Here is a 24,879-nt window from a genome sequence, read left to right on the forward strand (position 1 = left end):
CAACCCCACTGAACACCTTTAGGATGAACTGGAACGCTGACTGCACCCCAGTCCTCTTCACCCAACATCAGAGCCTGACCACACTAATGCTCTTGTGGCTGAATGCTCACAAATCCCCACAGCCATGCTCTACAACCTAGTATAAAGCCTTCCCAGAAAAGTGAAAGTTATTATAACAGCCAAGAGAAGACTAATGCTGGAATGGGATGTTACAGGTGTGATGGCCAGGAGTCCACAAACCTTTGGCCATATAGTGCATCTGAACTGTCTGAGTAGTTACCATTATTCACCCCGACGTCCTGCTCTCAGCTTCCCAAAACAGTGAAAAGCCTTTTCATTGGGCTTGACAGGCAAGAAAAAGATCACTTTTATGATAAGGCTAGATCTAGGCTAGGATTCAAATCAGAAACCAATCAGGGTGAGGAAGAAGTGGAAATATGGCCTTCAGTGCTTGATGGACAAACTCAGTGAGAATTATCAGAGTATTTCAGAGTGTCTTACGGCAAACTCCAGCAGTACTTAATTACAGTCATTGATCTTACCAGAAGTAGGACTTGACGTGTTCTTGAATCAGCACCCATGTTTCACCAAAGTCATCTGACTTCCACAGCTTCCAGGAAAAAAAAAAAAAAAAAGAAAAGAAAAAGGAAACGGATAAAACTTTCTGAAATTTCAAGCCCAGCTGATGACTCATTATACAGTGAATTCAGACTGAAACTTTTCTCTAAAGGCTTTAACACTGATGAATCACCACGCTTATTGGACAAGTGCCACTAGCCCAACCTTTGCAATAGAATGTTTTCAATGCAGAGTAATAAAGTTTAATCCCTACTGAGACAGAACACTGAAATAACTATCCTGCATGTTAAGAAGAAAAAAAAGCAGCTATTTCATAAATTTAAAAAAAAGCCCTGCTTTCATACTCTAAAAATAAAGCACAGCTAAACAGGAATATCAGTGACTTTACACTCAAGCATGTTGAAATAACTGTTACGGACAAACCTGCTTATTAGGGTGGGAACTGTCATAACCCAGGACCAGGTTTGGTCTCTTGCTGTGCAGGAGCAGGTCTGTGGGTTTGAAGGGGATGGAGAATCCCTGGACGCTCTTGCAGAAGTCAAAGGTGTTCCAAAGGTAACTGTTTTTGGTGTCTGCAAAAAGGTACTGAGGACAACATGAAAGAACAGAAATAAAAAGTTAATTGTTTCCTTCATACATTTTAATTCATTCATTCATTTTTAGTAAGCGCTTTATCCCTGGTCAGGTTTAGGGTGGATCCAGAGTTTGTCCTGGGAACACTGGGGACATTACATGTCCATCACATGGGCAACATGCACACACACATTTAAGCTGCAAACATACCTCACTTTCACCACAGGTATGTGCATGTGTGCAGCTGCTACACGAGTGCCACTTTTCACATACGCACTTGAAGGATTAAATGCAACATCCTCTAAATGGCACGTCCGAGCCAAAACATCCCTGTCCATCTGGTTTCCAAGTCGAACTGTACTGCTTAGAGATTTCACACAGCAACAATATACATTCTGGCAAGACCGGTTTCCCTTTAAAACATTCTGCTGTTGCTGTGATTGCGTCTCAAACCAGAAACCCTCATCGTACGTTCAAAAAGTATTTGCTAATCTCGTAAATCTAGAATCAGTAGGTTTAAAACAGTATATAGAATAGTGCATACGTATGTGATTTCAGACACGGTAAGTTTTTATTCAGTTGTGAACACAGTATGTTGACGTTTGTATTGCACCATTCAGTCGTGCATGACATGCGGCAGCCATCTTGCGTATGCATATGTATAGTTAAGAGCAAGTATAAAGCCTTTACACACTCATTCACACCTTGGGGCAATTTAGTGCAGCTAATCCACCTAATGTCATGCTTTTGGGGAGGTGGGAGGAAACCAGAGATCCCAGAGGAAACCCTCAAAGCCACTGGGCACACTTGAATGCCTAATTCAAGGGATCTCATTCTGTAATACTGTTCTCAAGCCCTAGACCCCTTTAACTGGACCATTCCCTCCATAATACAACTATTCCAATATTATGCTCATGATTTAAATGTGTACAATAATATTTTGAATATTTATTAGTGCCACAAAGCTAGTTATTCCTGCTCTTGAACTTTCCACTGACAGAACACATTTTGATTAAAATGATCAATAGGTCCAAACTGACAGGTATATGTACAGGTCAACTTGTTTTTGGAATATTATGGGTTTGGATTAAACGCATTTTTATCCGTTACCAGTCAAACATGCTAAAAAAAATATATATATATATAATAAAATAATACCCACAATAAAAACTCAACTTATAACTAGCTCTAATTGACGGAGATACTAAAGAATAAATGTGAAACATCAAAAGCTCAGACTACAAAGAAAACATTTTTAATATAGTTAAGAGATAGTGGTTCTTTGTATGTAATTATGCAGCTGTGATTTTCCCTCTGCGTCTTCTGCTTGATCCTGTATCTAAAGTGCCCTCCACTAATATTGGCACCCTTGTTAAATATGAGCAAAGAAGGCTGTGATAAATTGTCTTTATTGTTTAACCTTTTGATCTTTTGCTTAAAATTTTTTTTAAAAATAAAATATCACAAAAATATTCTGCTCTCATGGATATCAACCAATTGCAAACAAAACACAGGTTTATCCAAATATATATATATATATATATATATATATATATATATATATATATATATATATATATATATATATATATATATATATATATATATATATATATATATATATATATATATCTTTGTTAAATATTGGTGTGCAACAATTATTGGTACCATTTTAGTCAATACTTTGTGCTACCTCCGTTTGCCAAGATAACAGCTCTGAGTCTTCTCCTACAAAGCCTGATGAGGTTGGAGAATACATGGCAATGGATCTGAGACCATTCCTCCACACAGAATCTCTCCAGATCCTTTCAAGATCAAATTTCAATTTCAAGGTCAACTCTGGTGGACTCTCCACTTCAGTTCACCCCACAGTCAGTCTCACAGTCACAGTCAGGGGACTGGGATGGCCATGGCAGGACCTTGATTTTGTGGTCAGTAAACCATTTTTGTGTTGATTTTGATGTACGTTTTGGATCATTGTCCTGCTAGAAGATCCAACCACGGCCCATTATAATCTTTGTCAGACGCAGTCAAGTTTTCATTTAATATCTGTTGATATTTGATAGAGTCCATGATGCCATGTATCCTAACAAAATGTCCAGGTCCTCTGGCAGAAAAACAGCCCCAAAACATTAAAGAGCCACCACCATATTTAACTGTGGGCATGAAGTACTTTTCCATATGGCTACCTCTCTGTGCACCAAAACCACCTCTGGTGTTTATTGCCAAAAAGCACTATTTTGGTTTCATCTGAACATAGAACCCGATCCCATTTGAAGTTCCAGTAGTGTCTGGCAAACTGAAGACTCTTGAGTTTGTTTTTGAATGAGAATAGAGGCTTTTTTCTTGAAACCCTTTGAAACAACTTGTGGTGATGTAGGTGACTTCGGATTGTAGTTTTGGAGACTTTCTGACCCCAAGATGCAACTAACATCAGCAATTCTCCAACTCGAACCATCCTCTTCACAGTGTGTTGAGACTATATAGACACACGTCCAATTCCAGTTGACTGGAACTTCTTAATTATTGCCCTGATGGTGGAAATGGGCATTTTCAATGCTTGTGCTATTTTCTTATAGACACTTCCCAGTTTGTGAAGCTCAACAACATTTTGCCGCACATCACAGATATATTCTTTGGTCTTACCCATTGTTATGAATGACTAAGGGACTTTGGCCTGTTTGTTACCTCATATTTATACCCCTGTGAAACAGGAAGTCATGGTTGAACAAATTCCTGTTCCTAGTCACCCAGGTGTAAGGAAAAAAAAAAAAAAAGAAAGAAAAAAAAAAAAAAGGTAAATATCAACGGGAATATGCTTCAAATATATCTCTCAAGAACTGTTGCACACCTATATTTAACAAAGATTTTTTTATAAACCTGTGTTGTGTTTGAGATTGTTTGATATCCGTGAGAGCAGAGTATTTTTGTGAATTTTTTTAACAAAAGATCAAAAAGTTCAACAATAAACACAATTTTTCACAGCCTTCTTTGCTCATATTTACCACGGATGCCAATATTAGTGGAGGGCACAGTATATGCGTTCCCTTTAAACCTCTCTCCATTTAATGGTAAAACGGTTTCCGCTCTAATAAGAGCCAACGTAAAGAGCTTGGAGGACGAACCGAGCCGGAGAAAGAAAGAACAACGAGAAAGAGGAAGAGAAAAAGAGTGCAACACATTGCTCACACATGACCATGTGTGATTTAAAACACACTCTTCCACAGGGAGACAAAACTGATGAGACTGAGCTGCTATAAAAAGACATGTCCATGAACAATCATGCCTTTGTCTATAGGGAATATTTTTATCTTAGATTTGCATGAACCGTGCGCAGTTATTATAATGTTTTTTAGCCCAGCCAGCTTTCTCAGTTCATTTGGTTGCTCACTTGTTATTTAGATTATATAGGGAAAGTCATCTATTAAATTAAAAGTATACAGCTGTCCTAATGCCGTAGTGCTAATACTGCGCACTGCAAAATGCTACCGTTAGTTATCCTCCTCCTCCTCAGGACTATGGCTGAGGACTTTGGCCTGAGGAGCCGCACTGCAGAATCATGGAGCAGAGCAGCACTTCAATTCCCAGGTGTCTTTGCAAGTGGCAACTCCTCCCTGAAGCAGGCAATTATATTGGGTGCCAAGGGCGACGGCTACGGGCAAGGCCGGGACTATTAGTCACGCTGTCGCACTCGCTCTCATGAGAACTGCTCCCACGCCCAAAAGCAGCTTCTCCACACACACACACACACACACACACACACACACACACACACACACACACACACCTTAAAAGAAGGACAGGCCACAGAGGCACATCCCCACATCAAAACAACCTTAACTGACCTCACTCGGTGCTTTAAGGCCCATGTTTGAAAATTGAGAAAAACGAACAGAAGTAGATACTCACACGTCGGTTATCAGCAGGGCTGTGGTAGAACTGCGAGATCACCTGCTTGCTGTTCTCCTTCCCACTAGGCAGGTCAAACTTATCTGAAATGTGGATGAAGGTGGTTCCATAGTCATACGACACATAAACCTGTGGAAAAAAGGTGTGAAAACAGCAATTAAATATAGTATATAATGTTATATAAAATGTGTAAAAACAACAAACGTATTGTGTACATTCTAACAAAACCGAGGTTTCCCCCCCAATAAGGAAAGGCTGGTTTATTTACAATAATAAACCACATAAAGAAAGAAAAAAAACCCTTAGTTTATGTAAATAATGATTATTATTTTATTTGACAGCAATATACCAAACTCACAGCAATTATCTTCTGCTTGTGCTGTGATATTACTAATATCATGAAAACCACACAAGAAGAATGCTCCTCTCTCATTACAGCAAGCTTATATTCACCCTGCACTTCGTTCCCATTTTCAGTGTCCTGCTTTTGTGTGAAGACAATCAGAAAGTCAAAATCACAGTTCTCAGATTCCCATTCCCTGCCTTAGTTTTAAAATCAGAATATCTGATTTGGCAAATACAAATATACTAAAAGTTACTTGAGAACTCAACAGAGTCTGGTAACTGGAAACTACCTCCTACTTTCCAAACCCCTTGTTATCCTGTTATGTCCAAATGCCCAGCTATGTAAACAAATCCTGGTCAAAGATTCACCTTTTTAAACTCCAGGGCTTTTGCATGTGTGCCATGAGGTTCTTTCTGGAAAGTGATGACACACAATATCAGAGATAAAAACCCCACTTCATCCTCAGGGCTTTGATTCTCCACCAAGTCACGCCATCCATTAACCCTAGAACTAGGGTTGGTACAGTGTCAGGGCTTCATGGTTAGTTGAACAGTAACTTCACTTTTGATCGGTTGTGCAAAATACAGATTAAAATGCATTTCCATTTTTTTTTTCGTTGGGCTCAGCAATACCAACTCCCTCTTTCTCTCATGTGATAAATATTGGGAATTTTATAAATATTTCTTAAGGCCTATTCAGACTGGACTAGTTTAGTAACATAATTATAAACTGATGTCTAGAAAGATTATGCTGTGTTTCACCTTCTATTAAATGACCAGCAGAAATAACTCCAGGTAATACACACCGATCAGCCATACTGTTGCCATGAAGCACTGTACTTGGTCTGCAACATTGTTTAGGTAGGTGGTACGTGTCAAAGTAACATCCACATGCATGCCAGGAAGCAAGGTTTCCCTGCAGAACATGCAGAGCATCACACTTCCTCCGCCAGTTTGCCTTCTTCTCATAGTCCATCCTAGTGCCATCTTTTCCCCTGGTAAGTGACGCACAAATAACCCAGTCGTCCACATGATGTAAAAGAACACATGATTCATCAGACCAGGCCACTTTCTTCCATTGGTCCATGGTCCAGTTCTGATGCTCATGTGCCCATTGTAGGTGCTTTTGGTGGTGGACAGGGGTCAGCATGGGCACTCTGACTGGTCTGCAGCTACACAGCTCCATACACAGCCCCATATGTTGCAATCAGCAATGCAGTGTGTTCTGACACCTTTCAATCATAGAGATCATTAACTTTTTCAGCAATTTGTGCTACAGCAGCTCTTCTGTTGGATCAGACCAGATGGGCTAGCCTTCACTCCCCATACACATCAACGAGCCTTGGGGGGCCAGTTCACCGGTTGTCTTTCCTTGGACCACCTTTGGTAGGTACTAACCAATGCATACGGGGAACACCCCACAAGACCTGCCATTTTGGAGATGCTCTGACCCAGTCGTCTGTCAAGCCATCCCAATTTGGCCCTCTTCAAAGTCACTCAGATCCTTACGCTTGCCCATTTTTCCTGCTTACAACACATCAACCTCGAGAACTGACTGTTCATGTTCTGCCTAACATACCCCACCCCTTGACAGGTGTCACAGTAACGAGATAATCAAATGTTATTCACTTCACCTGTCAGTGGTTTTAATGTTATGGCTGATCGGCGTAGATCCCATCGAAATGGACATGTTGGTAAAGATCCCACTACATCTTGTGGGAAAGCAGGTTTTGAACACAAAGCAAACGATCAGAAGTGATAAGCGCAACCACAAGTCCTACAACAAAACGTTTCAATAAAGGTCAAATATTGTATTTGTAGTAAACATACTACGAGTATAAGTACGAGTTTTAAGCATGACAGCCATGCAGGCATCCTGAAGACATTCCCATCTCTGTGATTTATACAGAGATCATTCATCCAGCGTGAACTGATCATAATTACTCCATATGTCCTCCAGTAACAGGAGACCGGATGTTGCGCACAAAGACAAATGGTACAAAAAAACCTCCCGATAAACCCTTCTGTTAATTTTCACCACTAGTTTGTGTTTTCTTCATGATAATATGAAACAGTGATATATTCCAACTATGTCACATACTGTGTAAATTTCTAACCCCTTAACCAGAACTTAACACTTCTTCTGCAAACGTTCTGCTCATTGTTTGACAGGCTTTAGGATGACATAATCAGAGGCAGAATCACACGCAGAGGCTGTGAGAAACAGATGGAGCTTTTTAATCGGACAGGCTCCAACGAGGCAGAATATGTTGTCATGAGCACAGGTCTTTACAGCTTAGCAGCACTGTGATTTCCTGATACGTAACCGGGAAACTATTACACAGAATAATGCAGAGTTGCAGCAAACAGACAGGTGAAAAGGAACAAACTGTGAGTACAGAAGAAAGGAGGACATCATGGTGTTAGATTGAAAGTCTGGGTGTGACTGGGTGTGAATTACATTTTAAGCTTTTAGTGCTACAGAAAATGAAGGGGCTTCAGCAGTACAGGTAGCACAAAACTAGTGCTTTCCTAGGACATCCAGAATACTTCACAAGTATAGTTCACAAGAGCATTACCACAAGAAAGTTGGTATCCATTAAAAGCTCATGAGATATATTGTATAAGCAGTCAGTACAGGACATAAACGTAAATTTTTTTGTGATCGCTGCGGCCAAAAGTGTTTGATTTTCGCTGCTGCTTTTTTTTTTCTAAATTTGCGATGCAACTTGCAGAGTTTTTGTGCTTTTTTTTGCAGAAAACTACTTAAATTGTCGAAATCCCAATTGCACGAAATTGCTGGGCACCGTCTTTTGCATTGATGAGACCTTTTAGCTGTACTCACGTTCGACGCACGTGAACCGAAGAGGGATTTGGTTGAATGCGCGTTGTGATGACATCACATGACGTGTCTTGACCCAAAATCTGCGGAAAATCTGCTGTAATTTTGAATAAATTGCAAGCTCCTCCGAACGTTGCAGAGTTTGCTCGATTTTGCCTTTATTTCTGCGATGGCAAAAAATCCTGGATGGAGTGTGTAAGGAGACTCACTAATGTAAACCTCAAATGGGACCGTATAATCGTATCATTTTCAAAAATGAATTACTGCATTTTTATTTGCAGTATACACCGTCAAGTTTAAATAGTTTATTTCCCGTCTTTCAATGACAGTGATTTTAATCTGGATGAAAGGCCAAGACCTAGAGAAAAAGATGCGTTTTCAAATTTATCCGGATTAATGTGGACGGTTGACGGTTAAGGCTCTGAGTCGGAATGTCTGGGGTTCAAGCCCCAAGATGCCACTGTTGGGCCCTTAACCCTCTCTGCTCCAGGAGCGCTGTATCATGGCTGACCCTGCACTTTGACCCCAGCTTCCTAACATGCTGGTGTATGCAAAGAAAAGAATTTCACTGTGCTGTAATGTATATGTGACTAATACATTTTTTTTTTTTTAAAGGACACATTATTCGTCATTTTGTCACTTTCAGCTCTCTGTGAGCATTGCCTTTTATGGAGCATTGTACACGTCACCGAACGTAAATGCACTTAGTAATTTACAGGTGATTGCAATTTAATCAACACACACGTAAGAGTACGAAGAACTCATATGTTAAGTTCAACCTATGAAGAACTTTTGCACACAATTTTACTAAAAACTGATTAATGAGGCTCAAATGTATTTAATGTTCAACATACTCTCTGTTACAATCCAATAAGGGTTTGTACCCTTGTGCAAATATGATGCATCTTCTCCTTGAAAGCTGTAAATAACTGCCAACGTTGCATTTTTAAGTAATGAATAAACTGTTAAACAGCAGCATTTGTCACCATGGCTCCTGCTGATTCAAAAGTGGCTTCTCAGCTGCGCCAGACAACCTGGCTTTTTGTCAATATAAAAAAAAGATGCCAAGTAGTGTAGATAAACTGTGGCTTCTAACAGGACAGGAAAAGACCTGCAAGACTTTTACATCTTATCTGAGATGAATAGTTGAAGCCCCAGTTCCCTCACAATTCCAATGTCATGCCATTAATGACTTGAATAAGTCATAAACTGGGTAGAAGACCTGCAGGAGTGAGGGTTTCACTGCACCAAAGAGTACTCAACATGTCAGCTTTGAACACAATCACACACTCACCGAGCTGCTCTTGGGGTCGGTGGCTCCGACACTGTCTCTTGCCAAAGCTACGATGACGTTACTCTTCTCTCCAGCCCAGTGCACAACCATCTGGTTATGAGAATCATTCAGGTTGGCCTGTAAATAGGAAAACAACAACTGTCATTACACAAGCCTAAGTGAAAAACATTATTAGAAAAGTGTTTGACTTAATAAGACTGCACATATGGAGAACGTTTAATTAGCGGCACCATCTACTTAATCAGCTGTGGTCAGTAATGGATATGTGCAGCGGTCTGATTAAACCTGGTGGATGTTGCTATGGCTAGATTCTGGCAAACAGCCAAAAAATCAAAGATGAAAAATGAGGTTTGGCCTAAATTAAGGTTTTCAGCCTATAAAAAAACAACAACAACAACAACAACAACAACAACAACAGATCTGCCAAAAATACAAAACTTCACCATGTGAAGAGTTTACCATGGCCGTAACTGAAAGCATAATGTCAAAGATGAGTAATAAAATGTACACAGGTCAATGTTTTTATTGTTCTTACTGAAATATCTGGGGAACGCAATACAACAGTTGCTGATACAACACAATAAAAGCCTGAGTATCAAACATCTGAGGAAAAAAAAGGTTGGGGGGGGGACAAAAATGCCTAAAAAGGGAAAAAAGTGCATCTGTAGCTTTGCCGTTTTAGTATTATGTAGTTTGGGATATTGCAGAAAAATCGCCGGATGGAAACACCGGATGCAAATAAAATCTCCAAAAAACTTTGCGCTCAATTGAAGTGGATCATTTCTTTTTCTGATAAGAAGACCTGCGCATAAACTACGATGGAAACACAATTGCCAAATAAAATCCTTGTTGCGCATCAAAAAAAAGTCATGTGACTTTGCCTCAACAAATCATGTGATTGGATAATTGGCTCATAAAAGTTTTTCTGTCAGAACTGGAGCAAGGTGGGTCTCATGACTGGACTAACCAGCGAATTAATCTCATCGCAAAGCATCTCAAATGATGTTTTTGTCATTCTAAAATGCCTGAGCCAAAGTCTGTCATCGAAATGATTTGGCACAGTATAATTACCTCCCAGAACTGTTTCATACGATTCTGTTCCCAAATACCAGCCATCCGTCTCCGATCGCAAGATAACATGAGGTTTGTTATAGCGTTTCATCTGTGAATTATTATATTGGGGAAATAAAAAGACACACTGGCTTCCAGGGTTACAACAACTGCCATTTGTATTGATGCTTTCCAGCAGTTTCCCCGGAAGTGACGACTGTGTTCTCTTGAACACATGGGATGGACACGGTGCTTTATTCGCATATGTTTTATGCGATAGTCCAATTTCTGCAGAAGTTAAATTCGCAACTTGGATGGAAACATAGCTTGTGATTTACTGATGTATGTGTATACAACCCTCAGTCATGTTAAAGACACGCCTCCAACTTGACTGTTTAGAACCGCAAACATAGCGGCATCCAGTGCTGTACAATAAAGTATTTCAGAAACAAACGAAGAGGAGGGAGAGAGAGAGAGAGAGAGAGAGAGAGAGAGAGAGAGAGAGAGAGAGAGAGAGAGAGAGCAAAAAGAGAGCAGTTATTTCTGACCAGTTTCTTTCAGAAAACAGGTGAATCTAATATGGAAAAAAGTACATATGTGAACATAAGCCACTGACTAGCTGCCCACTATTTGCAGTCCCTGTAATAATGCTGCGTTTGATTTATATGTTACAACCTTTAGCCCAACACAGCATAAGTCCAAGCTGATAAAACAGCACAGGATTTGATTTGTTCAATGCAGCACGTTAACGTTTTTGTAGCAAGCTGATTAAGTAGCTAATGTGACAGAGCGTTTCCTACTACTATTCCCAGGGGCTTAAAATCTGTAAATAAAAATGAGTAAAGCTGGGAGTTGCTTTTCCAAGATGGAGAAACCTGCGAACTGTGAAGACAATGAACCTGGACACCGAATGGTCTACATTTCTCCTTCAGCTAATGCAATAATTTAGGATGAATTTAATGTTATAATGTTATAATGTAACTATTCTCTAGTTATTCTCAGCATCGTCCATGGAGTAAATGGAGTGCATGGAGTGATATCTTTTGAGGGGGGTTTTGGCCTCTAGCTCAAACGATCATATGGGACACAAGGTCTGTGGTTGGTCATCTGCCATGTTGGTTAAAGTGCCTTTTTCTGTGAAAGTAGGGAGTTTTCAGGCATGTTTATGGATGAAAACATTACTCATTAATGCATATTAGATTGCAAGACTATTACTTCAACTATTTGGATCAATGATAGCTCAACAAATCATGACGTTATCTGCCATGGCAGTATTTCAGGAGTTTGCAGCAGTCATTGTCAAAACTAGCAAACAGTGATGATCAACATTGCTTTCAAACTAGTCAGCCAGATTTGTATGGAATTAAATTTATGCCCAAAGTATTAAATGTAACTTTTCAAGAAGTGAACAAAAATATACAACGAGAAAGAAGAAAAACACTGAAACTGAAAACAGTGGTAAAAATGGTCTTCCAATAAATAGTATTGTTTGTTAAGCTTCCTTTTCGCTAATCATGGTTTCTAATTGCACTTTTCCAGAATTTTCATTTACACTTTCAAAATTTTCATTTGTAAGTTTACATTCGCAATTCTGGCACAAATCTCACATGTTGGTGAGGCTTAACAATGTTTTACTTTCATTGACTAGCAAGATTTGGGTTGATGGCTTGAGTGTCCAGCTGAGGACGAGGAGGCAGATGATGCTTTCAATGGCGCTCCATGCCGATCCTGAGAGCTCATCTCAAAAAAAATAGTCAAACCTCAAATTTTAATTATGAACTAATACACTGACGTATGCTGAAGTAAGTAAGTATTTCCACGACAAAGTACAAACACTACACAGAGAACCGCATCTACAGTGACACAAAAGTCTCTACTTCCAAGTCAGGGAACTATCCATCCAAATCTCACAAGCCAATGAGAGTAAATCGCTGTTAAACCCCAGCCACATGAAAGATTTGTGCTAGAATGGCGAACATAAACTTGCGGAGCGTAAACGGAAACTCTGGCGGTGCATTCATAAACCACGATGAGCGAAAAGGAAGCTTAGAAAACTGTAAACAAAGAATGCTGTTTATTCGAAGACCATGTTCAATTTTTGATCTTTCAGAGTGTTTTTAATCCATTCTCTTTAAAGTATATTCCTGTTCCTTTCTTGAAAAGTTATGTTTAATATATTTGGCACAAATCTAATTCCCTGGATTTGCTAATTAATATTATCTGGCGGCATGAAATAAGCTATGAAATTCCCAGCTTTTTCTTATGAACTACTCTTGCAGCTACAAATCAGTAAGTTATCGGTGTGTTTATAGTATCTTTCATCATATCTGGCCAAGGACAATGACATGATGTAAAGTTTAACAGCTAGCTACTGAACTAGCCACTGTGGATTCCAGGAGGCATGGTTTCATCTACAAGGGTAAACGGGTTACTCCAGTGGGTTTTGAACTGCTAGGGCTCAAATTCTCCCCTAAAGTAAGTTAGAAATTCTGTCAATTTTTCATCTGGTCCTGCACCGTGCAGTATAACTAAACTATAACCTAAGTGCACCATTACAAATGCTAAACGGAAAAAAATGCCTCTTCCGGCTGTTCTCCTCAACACCTGCTGTAGCTGCTCCTGTTGCTGCAATGCAGGTGTGTATCTGATATATTAGACCCAAATCCATCCTCTCAGCCAAATGATTTGTGCTGTGTGAAATGTGTAAAATAAGTCTTAGCCTAGACAAAACAGACACGAGCAGGCACAACAAAACCCAAGTGGGAGAGAGAGAGAGAGCGAGAGAGAGAGAGAGAGAGAGAAACGTGTCAGCTTTTCAATTTGGAATTCTGAGCTGTGAAGCCTTTCTCATCTTTAATTCAGGACCCTGATGGGGTGTGGGGTTTTTAGATGATGGCTTTTCTGATGCTCTATTAAAGTGAAATATAACAAACCAGCAGCATTTCCCCTTGTGGAGCACAAGCTTCTCTCTATACGTTATCTTTCAAATGCAAATGACAAAATAGTGGGTTTTAATGGCGACGCAAAAATAATGTCATTATAGTGGTTTTAAAATATTAATAAAAAAATAAAAACACTCGCATCAAGGAAGCAAATACGCTCGCAGTGTTAGTGTATAAACTGGATACAGCTGTACATTGAGAATGAGGAGCTCACTGAGATGGAACGGTTGTAAAGTTGTGAAGTCTGGCATGTCTCCTTATATAGAACTGAAGTTTGATTCATAAATCCTAGCACTCCTTTAAATATACTTTATATTTATACGCATCTACCATGGACATATGACGTACACCTATACTGCCTTAGAGCCTTTACCATAGCTCAACTTGACTCACCATCCCTCAAGATACAAGGAAGACATGCATCGAAGACTTTTCTCTGTACTGGCACTTAGATTTATCATCTGTCCGAACAGCTCTGTCACTGGCTGTCTGCAGACTAAAACTGAGGACCTACCTCTTCACTTAACAATTTCACGCCTATTATTAGGTCTGTTTGTCGAGTTCAAATCAGAGTGAAATTCATACTTTTGGATTATAAGCTACTCAGCTTGTTATGTTTTCTTATTGCACGCAATTAAACGAACAAAAAAGCTATAAAATAAAATCAGTGAAGGGTATGTAGGGCTCAAAACATACTCATAACACTTCAGTCTTTGGTCAGAAATATTTGTTGGAAAAAAATAAACAAACCTTTGACTAGGGCTGGGCGATTTGACAAAAATGTCATACACGATACTTAATGAAATTTCTACAATACACAATGCATAACACAATATATAATTTAGCTAACAAACTGTCTGCAAAACAGTCATAAAATAAACAAAAAAAAAACATTCAACTGAGTTTGACAATACTTCTTTTAATGCCTACAAAGAAAGAAGATTAAGTTTAAACAAATTACGTCAAATCAATGGCATCCATTCAGTACCATTTAATTAGTGGTTATTAAAAACGTAAATAAATACATCACCATACCAACGATATTTCAGAAAAGTGTATCGTGTAATCGTTTATCACGATATCGATATTATATCGATATAATGTCCAGCCCAACCTCTGCCAAAGGGTTGTAACAATACACTATACAGGTGTAACGATGCATTTTTTTTTCACGATTAGATGCTTCACAATTCGATTCAATGAAGAAAAATTATGACTGAAAAGACTTATTTATTTCTGAATTATGAACAATGCAAAACGTGCATTTTTTTGGTCTGTATAAAGCGAAATAAATTGTGAAGACAGGTTTAATATTGCAAACAATATGTATTACCGGTTCAATATATAAATTCAAACAAATTAAATAAATACATTTACAAATTTTCCCAAAAACTGATCGAGTAAACAAAGCCTCTAGCCTGGGGAAAATTATTGATTGAAATATAGCTGTGTCTGAGGCATCATATTAACCAGAAATAGAGCTTCAACCATGGCTGGTGGTGTTTGAAAGCTACTGGAGAACTCTTTCAAACGGTTATATCATGGTTTGTGTAAACATATACAGTGGGGGAAAAGGTCTGGGAGAACTGTTTGCTTTTACCCATCATGAGATGTTTCTTCTGTGACACTTTGGTAACGAAAAGCCTTTTTATAGAATATCAATTTACTAACCCAGCTGATATTAATTTGCACAGATAGGAGGTATAATTAATTACGCATTTCAGCTGGTTCCTTGCCTTACCTTGGAGAACTGCTTTTTCATAGCGTGTTCAATACTTTTTTCCTGTGTCATTCCACTGTATTACACACAACTTTATTTATGGACTTTAATGTTTGGATTTCTTTATGTGTGGACTTCTTGAGTTAATACTGATGCCTGGTGAAAATTTCATAGGAACAGCCTCATTGGAAATATATCTATTGAAACAAACGTTGACACGCTCAATGCTTATTTATATACTGTATGTATAACTTTTAATGCTTGTCAGTTATCTGAGCCATCAGTCACATCACGTCAAGTGCCAATGATTTCCGATAACGGCCCGGGAAAGAATGCGATCATGAGACCATCACGCACTCTATATATTTTAACTCTGTGGGGTGCTTAGATGTGCCAACACCGCAACTGCATTTGATGCATGATTCACAGAATGCTGATTTCCACTACGTGAATCGCACATTTCCATGATGCACACGGTCACATTTTTGTATCGAGATGCATCATTATACCCGTAGATAATTATATACACCGATCAGCCATAATGTTAAAACCACCCACCTAAGATTGTGTAGGTCCCCCTTGTGCTACCAAAACAGCTGTTGAGGCATGGATTCCACAAGATCAGACCAGACACTCTAGCCTTCGCTCCCTACATGCATCAATGAGCCTTGGCTGCCCATGACCCTGTCGCCGTTTCACCAGTTGTCTTTCCTTGGACCACTTTTGGTAGGTACTAACCACTGCATACCAGGAACACCCCACAAGACCTGATGTTTTGGACATGCTCTGACCCGGTCGTCTAGCCATCACAATTTGGCCCTCGTCAAAGTCTCTCAGATCCTTAGACTTGCCCATTTTTCCTGCTTCCAACACATTAACTTCAAGAACTGACTGTTCACTTGCTGCCTAATATACCCCACCCCTTCACTATCTCCGCCAGGGTAATGAGATAATCAATGTTATTCACTTCACCTGTCAGGGGATTTTATGTTATGGCTAATCAGTGTAAGGAAGTAGTTAACATTTTGTGCATGCTTCCTATTTTCTTCTTTTTGCTCATCGGTCCAAATATCCAGTACACATCGCATTTCTACAGCTCTGTTCTTAAGCTCAGTTTGCACCTCGTGGTTCAGGTTTTAGCAGGTCTGCAAAAAAAAGTCACCCATATCCTAAAATACATGGCATGTTTGGTTGCTCCAGAATGTGACTGCTGCGTTCTCACCTGCGTAAAACAACCGCGCAGAAGGGCAAACACACAAGGGCTTGATTCAAACTGAGAAAATGCTGCATACTGTATATGAAAGCAGCCTTATACGAGCACTAAAAGAAGTCGCTGTACCAACCTGCTCCTCCAAAAAGGGATTTAGCTTCATAGTACTCTTAAACCTTGATCTTTTTGTACTAGTGTGAGGATTTTTTTTTTTCTTTCATGGAGACTACAAAGCACTCTGGATAAGGACGTAATGCCAAATGCTGTAAATATTACATATCCATGTAAATCTACAACAGCGAGAGAGAAATAAAAACAGACCTATGTTATCACTTCATCAAATACTTTCTCTCAAAGTCTTTCCATTTAATAATTCAATAGGAACTCCCTTTCCTCTTTGAGCAAATGCAAAAGGCTTTTCAAGGCTCACCATTATGCCGCTATTCACACCATTCATACGAGGGCTTTAATTACCATAATTGAACACCAGTTGGCTTTCACTACCGCCTTGTCCCGCCATCTAGAAGCTGGAACATTCTTGCTGCTGAATAAGGGTACTTGTGCTCCAAGATGCGTAAATCACTGCTTTCTTCCTTCGCCACGGCCCACTGACATTCAGGGGAAAAGCTGCTTGTTGGCTTTAGCCGACGTGCTCTCCGACTCAACATTACAGCTCACAAGACAAATATCGTAAAAGTTTGCAACGTTGCAATCATCTTACGACAATATAATCCTGGGAGATGACAGAAAGAGGCTATTATTCTTCTAGACAGTCTACTGAGCTCTTTTTTTTTAGGCAAATCTAGTACTACGCAAGTATAAAAACAGCTATGTGACCTTTGTAACATCGGATATTATGGCTGCAGAAAACAAATATGGAATGCATGCGGATGTTTACAATCTCTCATGCCGTTATATATTACCAAGAGAGCATGTGCGTGTGTGGATCAGGGGGGACAGAATGAGCTCTGCTACAGTCACTGCTGCAAGCATTAAGCCGATGGAGATGACATCATATCTGCAGCACCGATACCGTGGCCAGCAGTTCAATTTGCATGCAATCAACCAAGCACAAAACCAAAAAAGCTTCCACATAAATAAATAAAAGACGTCCATTTAATAGCATTTCATAGCACTGGTAAAGTTTTAACTGCTGGGACACCGGGGAGCCATTTTATTTTTATGAGATGTGTTGAAACATCACACAGTGGCTTTATCAGTGTTATGATGGCCAGGTAAGAATGCCCTGTGCTTCAGACCCATGAGACTCATGCTGATTTTGCTCTAGTGGTGACTCACTGATTTTTTTTTTTCCCCCTTGAAGGGAAAGCTGGTTGGTCCGACCGTGCGTAAAGCCAGCATACTGTTCAGCCCGGTTTCTTTCGGTAGGAATTCAATAAAAATCTCCTTTTCACCTCCCGCCCACTTTAGATTATAATGCATTTATCATGGGCTTTCTTCCATTTGCACTCATCCGCTAAGGTAAGCACAAAAACCATAACTTATTCCCCTCTAGAATGTTTATAAAAAAAAGACAAAAACAACTCCGATTTGTGGTTAAGATCCTTATCCAGCTCGGTATGGCTCTTGGAAATAAGCAAAGCCTCAAGTGCTTTAATATACAAACAGCATTTATCATAAAGTCATACGAATGCTAAACTAGCTGTTGAAATGTTTCCGAAAAACACAACCAGTCCTTATTCTTCATCATCGACTGGTTCCCGTCCCAAACCGCTCATTTTGCGGTTTTAAGAAGACATTGTCACATTAGCATTCATGTCCCTTGCTGTGAATCTATCCTGCTGCCAAAATCAATACCGCTTCCCAATCTAAGAGAGATGTATGGCTATGAGGAGCGGAGTTTTTTCCAGAGGAAATTAGGAATCTTCATATACACAAAGGCCTTCCAGGTCTAAAATGTAGCAAAATAGGGGGAAAAAAATGGAGAGCAATTACAGAACAGGATTCAATTTAATCGTGCTGGGAGATTTATGAAATAGGTCTAGCATAAGTGCCTGAATTAAAAGGGTTCTTTTTTCCCTTATTTAGCCCAAACATTTCTCTCAAGAATTTTTGCTTTCAATCAGTTTCCCAGCGAGCAGCTATTCATCAGTGCATCCGCGGAAAGTCTTGATCGAGGTTTTGTTCTGAAAACACTCGAATGAAACATAAAGAGATGGGAATTACTTATGAATGTGTCAAAACAATGCTCAAGTGTTAATGCGTCATCACGGAGGAGCTGAGGAACAGATTCTTCACAAAAGCAAAAGCATTGAAGAAATGAAACCACAGGATGAAGCAGAAAGTTGCTGGTACCGAGTAACACCGAGATCATGTTTTAGGCAAAATCAGATCAGTATATCCGCAGTCAATCTTTTCTGTCTGGTTAACCTCTATAATTTTTTTTTTTTTTACATTTAAAATAGCTGCATCTGTATCTATACAGGAAAGTATAGACTTTTCACCCCGATACATCATGAGGTCCAACTTACTTCAGACCAAATGAAATACAAAGGCAATAGAAATAGAAGTAGACATCCTGAAAATCATTAATAACTGAGTAATTTGATCACCATGCAGTCCTCTGAGAGCACTTCATAAAGGATTTCCGGTGCATGGCAGTGAGTCTGTCAGCTGTTCTGTGTTTACTGTTGCTAAAAGCTGTTCTTCCTGTTCTGCTTAAAACTGGAGGAAACACAGGTCTGAGTATGTGCTCACTGATGAGTCCAGTCCTTCTCTCTCTCTGTCTCTCTATACATTTTGGTATGCCAATCCTTTGTCCAATTATCAAACTTGGATACATAGATAAAATACAGGGTGTCCCAAAAAATCTCCACACTTCTTAGCAAAATGTCTTCCGAAAACGATCATACTTTGTGTATATATTTTTTCAGATAGCTTTTAAGAACACCTTTACCAAAAGAAGAACGCATTGAAATCACTCTCATGGCTGGATGGGGAAGCCGTCACAAAGCTGTGATGTGCTTGCCATGTTTCCTGTTAAAGTCCATCACACACACGACACTGTTGCCAAACTTATTAACATACTCAAAAAGACTGGAAGTGTTGAGGATCGACCTAGAAGTGGACGTCCACGAACATCCACTGTCGAACTCACAACTGACAGAGTGCTGGCATACATAGTCCCCTGTGTGTGGAGACTTTAATAGCATCCTGTATATAGAGTATTCTGTAGACCAACAGCTCATACATCACTTGTTTAAGTTTTAAGAACAGCTTTTCAGAAAGTCCCTCTTTTAGTCAGACTGTGTTTACACTGAAATATTTGAGATGTGCTTAGCGATTTTGAGGTCATTTGTCGGTTAGTGCCGTATTTTCGTGATTCCTGAGAGAAGTTAGCGTTTCGCACTGACTTCATAGGGGGACATTGCTGGCACAGGAGAAACCTTTTCAACAACCAGTCAGATTTTACTGTTAGCTTCTAAAAAATAAACAGCAGCAGCTTCTTTTCTCAGACACCATTTTCCAGCAAGATTCAACTGCATAATTATGAGAACTCAAAAGTCGAAGTAGTAGAGAATAGAGGTCAACGGATAGTTATCAGTATCGGTGTAATCCACTAACTCGGGCGGTACCTGCCTATAACCACTTAATCAAACAATAGTTTCTAAAATCGATACAGAATGAAAACAACACACTCAATGTAAAATATTGCTGAACTTTATTAAACATAAACAGTACTGACCGAACCGTGAAAACATACTGTACTTTTTTTTAAAGAAAAACATAAATATTAATTTATTTTAACTATTAATAAATATTAAAATTATCCAAACTGACCCAAAAGTAGCACTCCAAATAACACATTAAAATAAATAAATAGAAAAAAAAATGTCCAAAATGAATTTTATAAAACAAAAAAAAAAACTTCAAATAGCACAACAAAATTTGTCATTGACTGTTTTTATTTCACCTCTAGAGGCCGCTACGGCAACAGACACATCCATGAAAAACTATCGGTGTGGATTTTTGCCAATAACCGATCTATCGGCAAAACCGATCAATCGGTCGACTTGTAGTAGAGACAGTTACGGCAGAGACTCGGCTCAGCTAGTTAGAGATCTACAAGATGATAAGGACAACCCCATCAATGGCAGTCTTAGTATTAAAGCTATGAAAGCTGAGCTGCTTGTGTTAGAGCAGAGTTTACATATCAGTAAGTCAGACAGCTGGGCAAACTAAAGGAATAAAGCACTAATAAAATTGGTACCACCTATTTTAGGAGTCTTCCTCCTTCCCACTACATCTATTTATTCCCTTTGCTATATCCCCGTTGATCGTCGATGAATATCGATACTTCATGTTTTTCATGAGGTATTAAAAGACAAACAGAAGATTATGCAGAAAGAATTTTTAGAGCCAGAAACTGAGCCGCATTATGAGCAGCGGAACTGGTTTGACTGGTTGCTTATTTATTCATCATTATCAAGTTAAATAGTTTAAGAGGCAAGGAACATCATCTGTTCCAGCTGACCCAGATTCACTACAACTGTAATGTATGTCACAGTGTGTTAGAGTGGGAGGTGTCGGTATTTTCTGTAAACAACATGGGTATTATACACCAAAGATAAATATACATTTATTTATTATTATTTTTAATGAATAAAATACAGGCTTTGTTTTGTTTTTTTATGAAACTTATTAAGCTTTCATACCACATGTAGGTCTGTTTTCTATGATCACCAATACCAATTATGTGTTGTGTTAAGACTGTAAGTGCATTTTTTAATGGCTGCTTGGTTTTGACTTGTGGGCTGCGGGTGCTTTTATGGCCGATCATGCGGCATGCGAGGTGTAAAATGCTGGGATCCTCTTCACTGGAGCAATTTGGTCTGACTCTCCTACATGATTTGGAAGAAGATTTCTAAAAAAACACATGACTCCGTGCCTTCTCGGCCAAACCAACCTTCCATTAAACCCTTAAACCCTTGTATGAGTTGGTGGGTCCAGACCTGCATTCCTCATCCTTATACTCTATACATTTCTATGGGTTTCACTACAGCTACTGAGTAATTTATAGCAGTTACTGTATGTTTTAATAACACTTTAAGCTTAATAACTGAATAATAATAAAAATAACTAAGAAAACACTTGAAGTCAGGGTTCTCAGATGCCAATTTACAGTGCTTCCCATAAGTATATACCCCCTTGAATACTTGTGCACTCAACATTTTTTTATTTGAAAATAATTATGTAAACTATACTATACTGCCCCCCCGCCGATCACTTCAGTTTGTTTTTGTGTATATTTGAGTACAATTCCAATAAACTCCATTTCACACTACAAAACATAGAAAACTTCAAGGAGGGTGAAGATACAGGAACAACTAAGGTATGAACTTCAACGTTCACGTCTGTTAAGTCATTGTGATTTCCATCTATCCATCCTCCATTTTCTGTACCGCTGATCCTACACAGGGTCACGGGGGACCTGGAGCCTATCTCAGGGAACTCAGGACATGAGGCAGGGGACACCCTGGACGGGGAGCCAGCCCATCACAAAGCACAATCACACGCACGTTCACACACACACACACACTATGGACGATTTAGAAGTGCTAAATCAACCTAACCTCAGGCTTCCGTCATCTGCTATTGTTTTGTCGCAGTGACGTCTGGGACTTCAAGCGGGTTCGATGCGTTCTGCATCTGATGCATCCTCGATATCAAGAACACATCCGGGTAATTTTATGCATCCCCGGTACTTGCGTTCTTGAGTATTGGAACTGAACGCTGGCAGTGGATGATAACGTAGAATAAGTCTGCATAAGAACGCATATCGAGAGACGGTTTTGGACTGGGGAGGAAACCGGAGTACCCAGAGGGACTCCCCGAAGCACGGGGAGAACATGCAAATTCTGCGCACATGGGGCAGAGGCAGGATTCAAATCCTCAATGCCGGAGGAGTGAGGCAAACGTGCTAACCACTAAGCCCCCGTACCCAGCTCATTGTGATGTCAAAACTCTTCCTATGCACTCACCTCATCGGGTTTACAACTCACATTCGATAACAGTAATGTCCGTAAAACTACACCGATGTGCGATAACGGCAAAAACAAATAAAAACACAAGGCTCACTTTCTTCCACAGAATAGCAACAGGTTAATAATAACAACCCTTGAGAGATCACTCGCACAACACCCCTTTAATGAATCCCACTAATAGCTTTATTGATGTAGTGGTTCACCATTGGGTGCAAAACAACTACCCTTGGTGCATCTATCTGACCTTAAAATCTAACTACATATAGTCTGATTCAAAATATATAATATATATTTCTAAATAAATAAATAAATAAATAAATAGGATTTGACTTTGATCTGCTTGATCAGGTACATTTTAATTGCTTTGTTTTGTTTGTTTTATCTAACAATGCAGGTCAGAGATGTGGTTTGCTTTGTTTTCCCTTATCTGATCTAAATCAGATCATCTCTGGATTATATTATAATCAAGCCAGATTAGATCCTTAGAATAAATAGATTATGACTGACACAAACAGAGACACAAACAGGTCCCAGTAGACCTCTGCTGTGCTGGAGAAAGGTGAACTCAGGTTGGAAATGTTGAAAGATTTCAGGAGAACACACTGATTGAAGGTTGATAATTGACGCAGAGCGTTTAAACCCGTCATTCTTCCCCAGGATTAAAAGGCAAACTTGTCTTACCCGTCCGTAAACCTTTGGCACGGCGGTGTCGGTGCTGCTGCTCCTCCGAGCGCGGTGTCGGTGCTGCTCCGCGCTTCTCTCCAGGACCTGATCAAACGCACTGACCGAAGAAAAGCCTCTGTCCTGCGGCAGCATGAACCTGTGATCCCGGTGAAGCCGGAGTGTGGAGCAAAGCGAACCGGGAACCAGCCATAACAGCACATACACCGCGCAACGACCCACAGCGAGCATCTTACCCCTCTGCCTGGCCGCCATGTTTGTTTGTGTGTGCGCTCAAGCGACTGCGTGTGTGTGTATGTGTGTGCGCGCGATTTTGTGTGTGTGTGTGTGTGTGTGTGTGTGTGTGTGTGTGTGTGTGTGTGTGTGTGAAAGAGCGCCTCGAGCGGCAGGACCGCACTGATAACCGTGTGGGGGCATTTTGTCTTTACGCTACACCATACAGATAGACAGACAGACAGACACATAGACAGATATGCACCCTGCTGAGAAAAACAAACAAACAAACAAACAATAGAAACCATCACAGACATCCTAATGGTTTCCACTACAAACACCATTACAAACCATCAGCTGTTAACCACTAAAACCATTACCAAATGTCAAAGGTGTTCTATTGGTGCTTAATGGTATTCACCAGACATAAACATGCCACCAGAGAAGCAAAACAAATGACCAGTAGAAACCCATAGGGACCATTATAGTTTCCATTAAAACCATTACAATTTCTATGAGGGTTTCTATTGGGGTTTTGTTTTGATTTTATTCAGCAGGGCTAAATCTAACCCCAACTTTAACCTTGGTAAACAAAAAGAAAGAAACCTTTTGGCTCTTTTAGCATTTTTTGTTTAAAATAAAATGACCCCACCCCACACCAACACACACACACACAGCTGAATGAACACTACTATTCTTATCACATTCATATACTATATTGTGGACACGTGACTATCCCACCCATATGCAGGGCTTCCCCAAACTGTTGGAACCACAAAGTTGTGTAGAATGCCTGTATGCTGTAGCATTACGATTTCCCTTCAGTGAAACTAAGAGAACCAAACCTGTTTCAGTGTGACAATGCCCCTGTGCACAAAACATGCTCTATGAAGACATGGTTTGCCAAGGTTGGAGTGGAAGAACTCGAGTGACCTGCACAGACCCCTGATCTCAACCCCACTGAACACCACTGAGATGAACCAGAATGCTGACTGCACCCCAGGCCTCCTCACCCAACATCAGTGCCTGATCTAAATCTGGAATCAGATGTTCAAAAAGCAAATATATGTGTGATGGTCAGGTGTCCACAAACTTTTGGCTGTGCCAAAAGTACACTGCATATATGTGCACTGTACTTATTGTTATGACTGTTTTCTTTACCAGGTCCAGTGTGCATCCTGCTCTGTGTGAGTTGAAGAGACATTAATAATCCGATCATTATCTGATTTCAGCAGTCATGTAAGGCTTAAATAGGATAATTTAAATTGGATTAACGCCACGGGATTAAACAAAACTGAATAGAAAAACAAGCTTGTCTTTGTGTTTTCTTTTTTGTTTGTTTGTTTTGGGTCAAATAAAGGGCAACTCCAAAAAAAAAAAAAAACAGCATTATGTGCAATTTCTAATATTAAATTAAAGATTCGTCCCGAGAAACGAGTCACTGACATCCAGGAAACCAGAGTCAATTCCAACCAACAGGAAATAAATAATAAGTTTAACCATTTTAGCTAATTAA

General features: G+C 39.6%; 1 protein-coding gene across 2 annotated transcripts in view; it reads right to left on the reverse strand.

Moving 5' to 3' along the window:
- sorl1 (sortilin-related receptor, L(DLR class) A repeats containing) overlaps nucleotides 1-23,458 on the reverse strand; it is an 88,923-nt gene extending 65,465 nt beyond the window's left edge. For both annotated transcript variants that reach the window (XM_017490708.3, XM_017490707.3), the window contains exons 1-5: nucleotides 23,151-23,458; nucleotides 9,543-9,659; nucleotides 5,062-5,190; nucleotides 1,003-1,164; nucleotides 543-610 (exon numbers count right to left, since the gene is read on the reverse strand). In XM_017490708.3, the coding sequence (XP_017346197.2) occupies nucleotides 543-610; nucleotides 1,003-1,164; nucleotides 5,062-5,190; nucleotides 9,543-9,659; nucleotides 23,151-23,405 (731 nt within the window). In that variant the 5' untranslated portion in view covers nucleotides 23,406-23,458. The remainder of the gene's footprint in view (nucleotides 1-542; nucleotides 611-1,002; nucleotides 1,165-5,061; nucleotides 5,191-9,542; nucleotides 9,660-23,150) is intronic.
- Between the last annotated feature and the right edge of the window lie 1,421 nt (nucleotides 23,459-24,879).

Source organism: Ictalurus punctatus, chromosome 17, assembly GCF_001660625.3.
Source record: "Ictalurus punctatus breed USDA103 chromosome 17, Coco_2.0, whole genome shotgun sequence".
Lineage (NCBI taxonomy): Eukaryota > Metazoa > Chordata > Actinopteri > Siluriformes > Ictaluridae > Ictalurus > Ictalurus punctatus.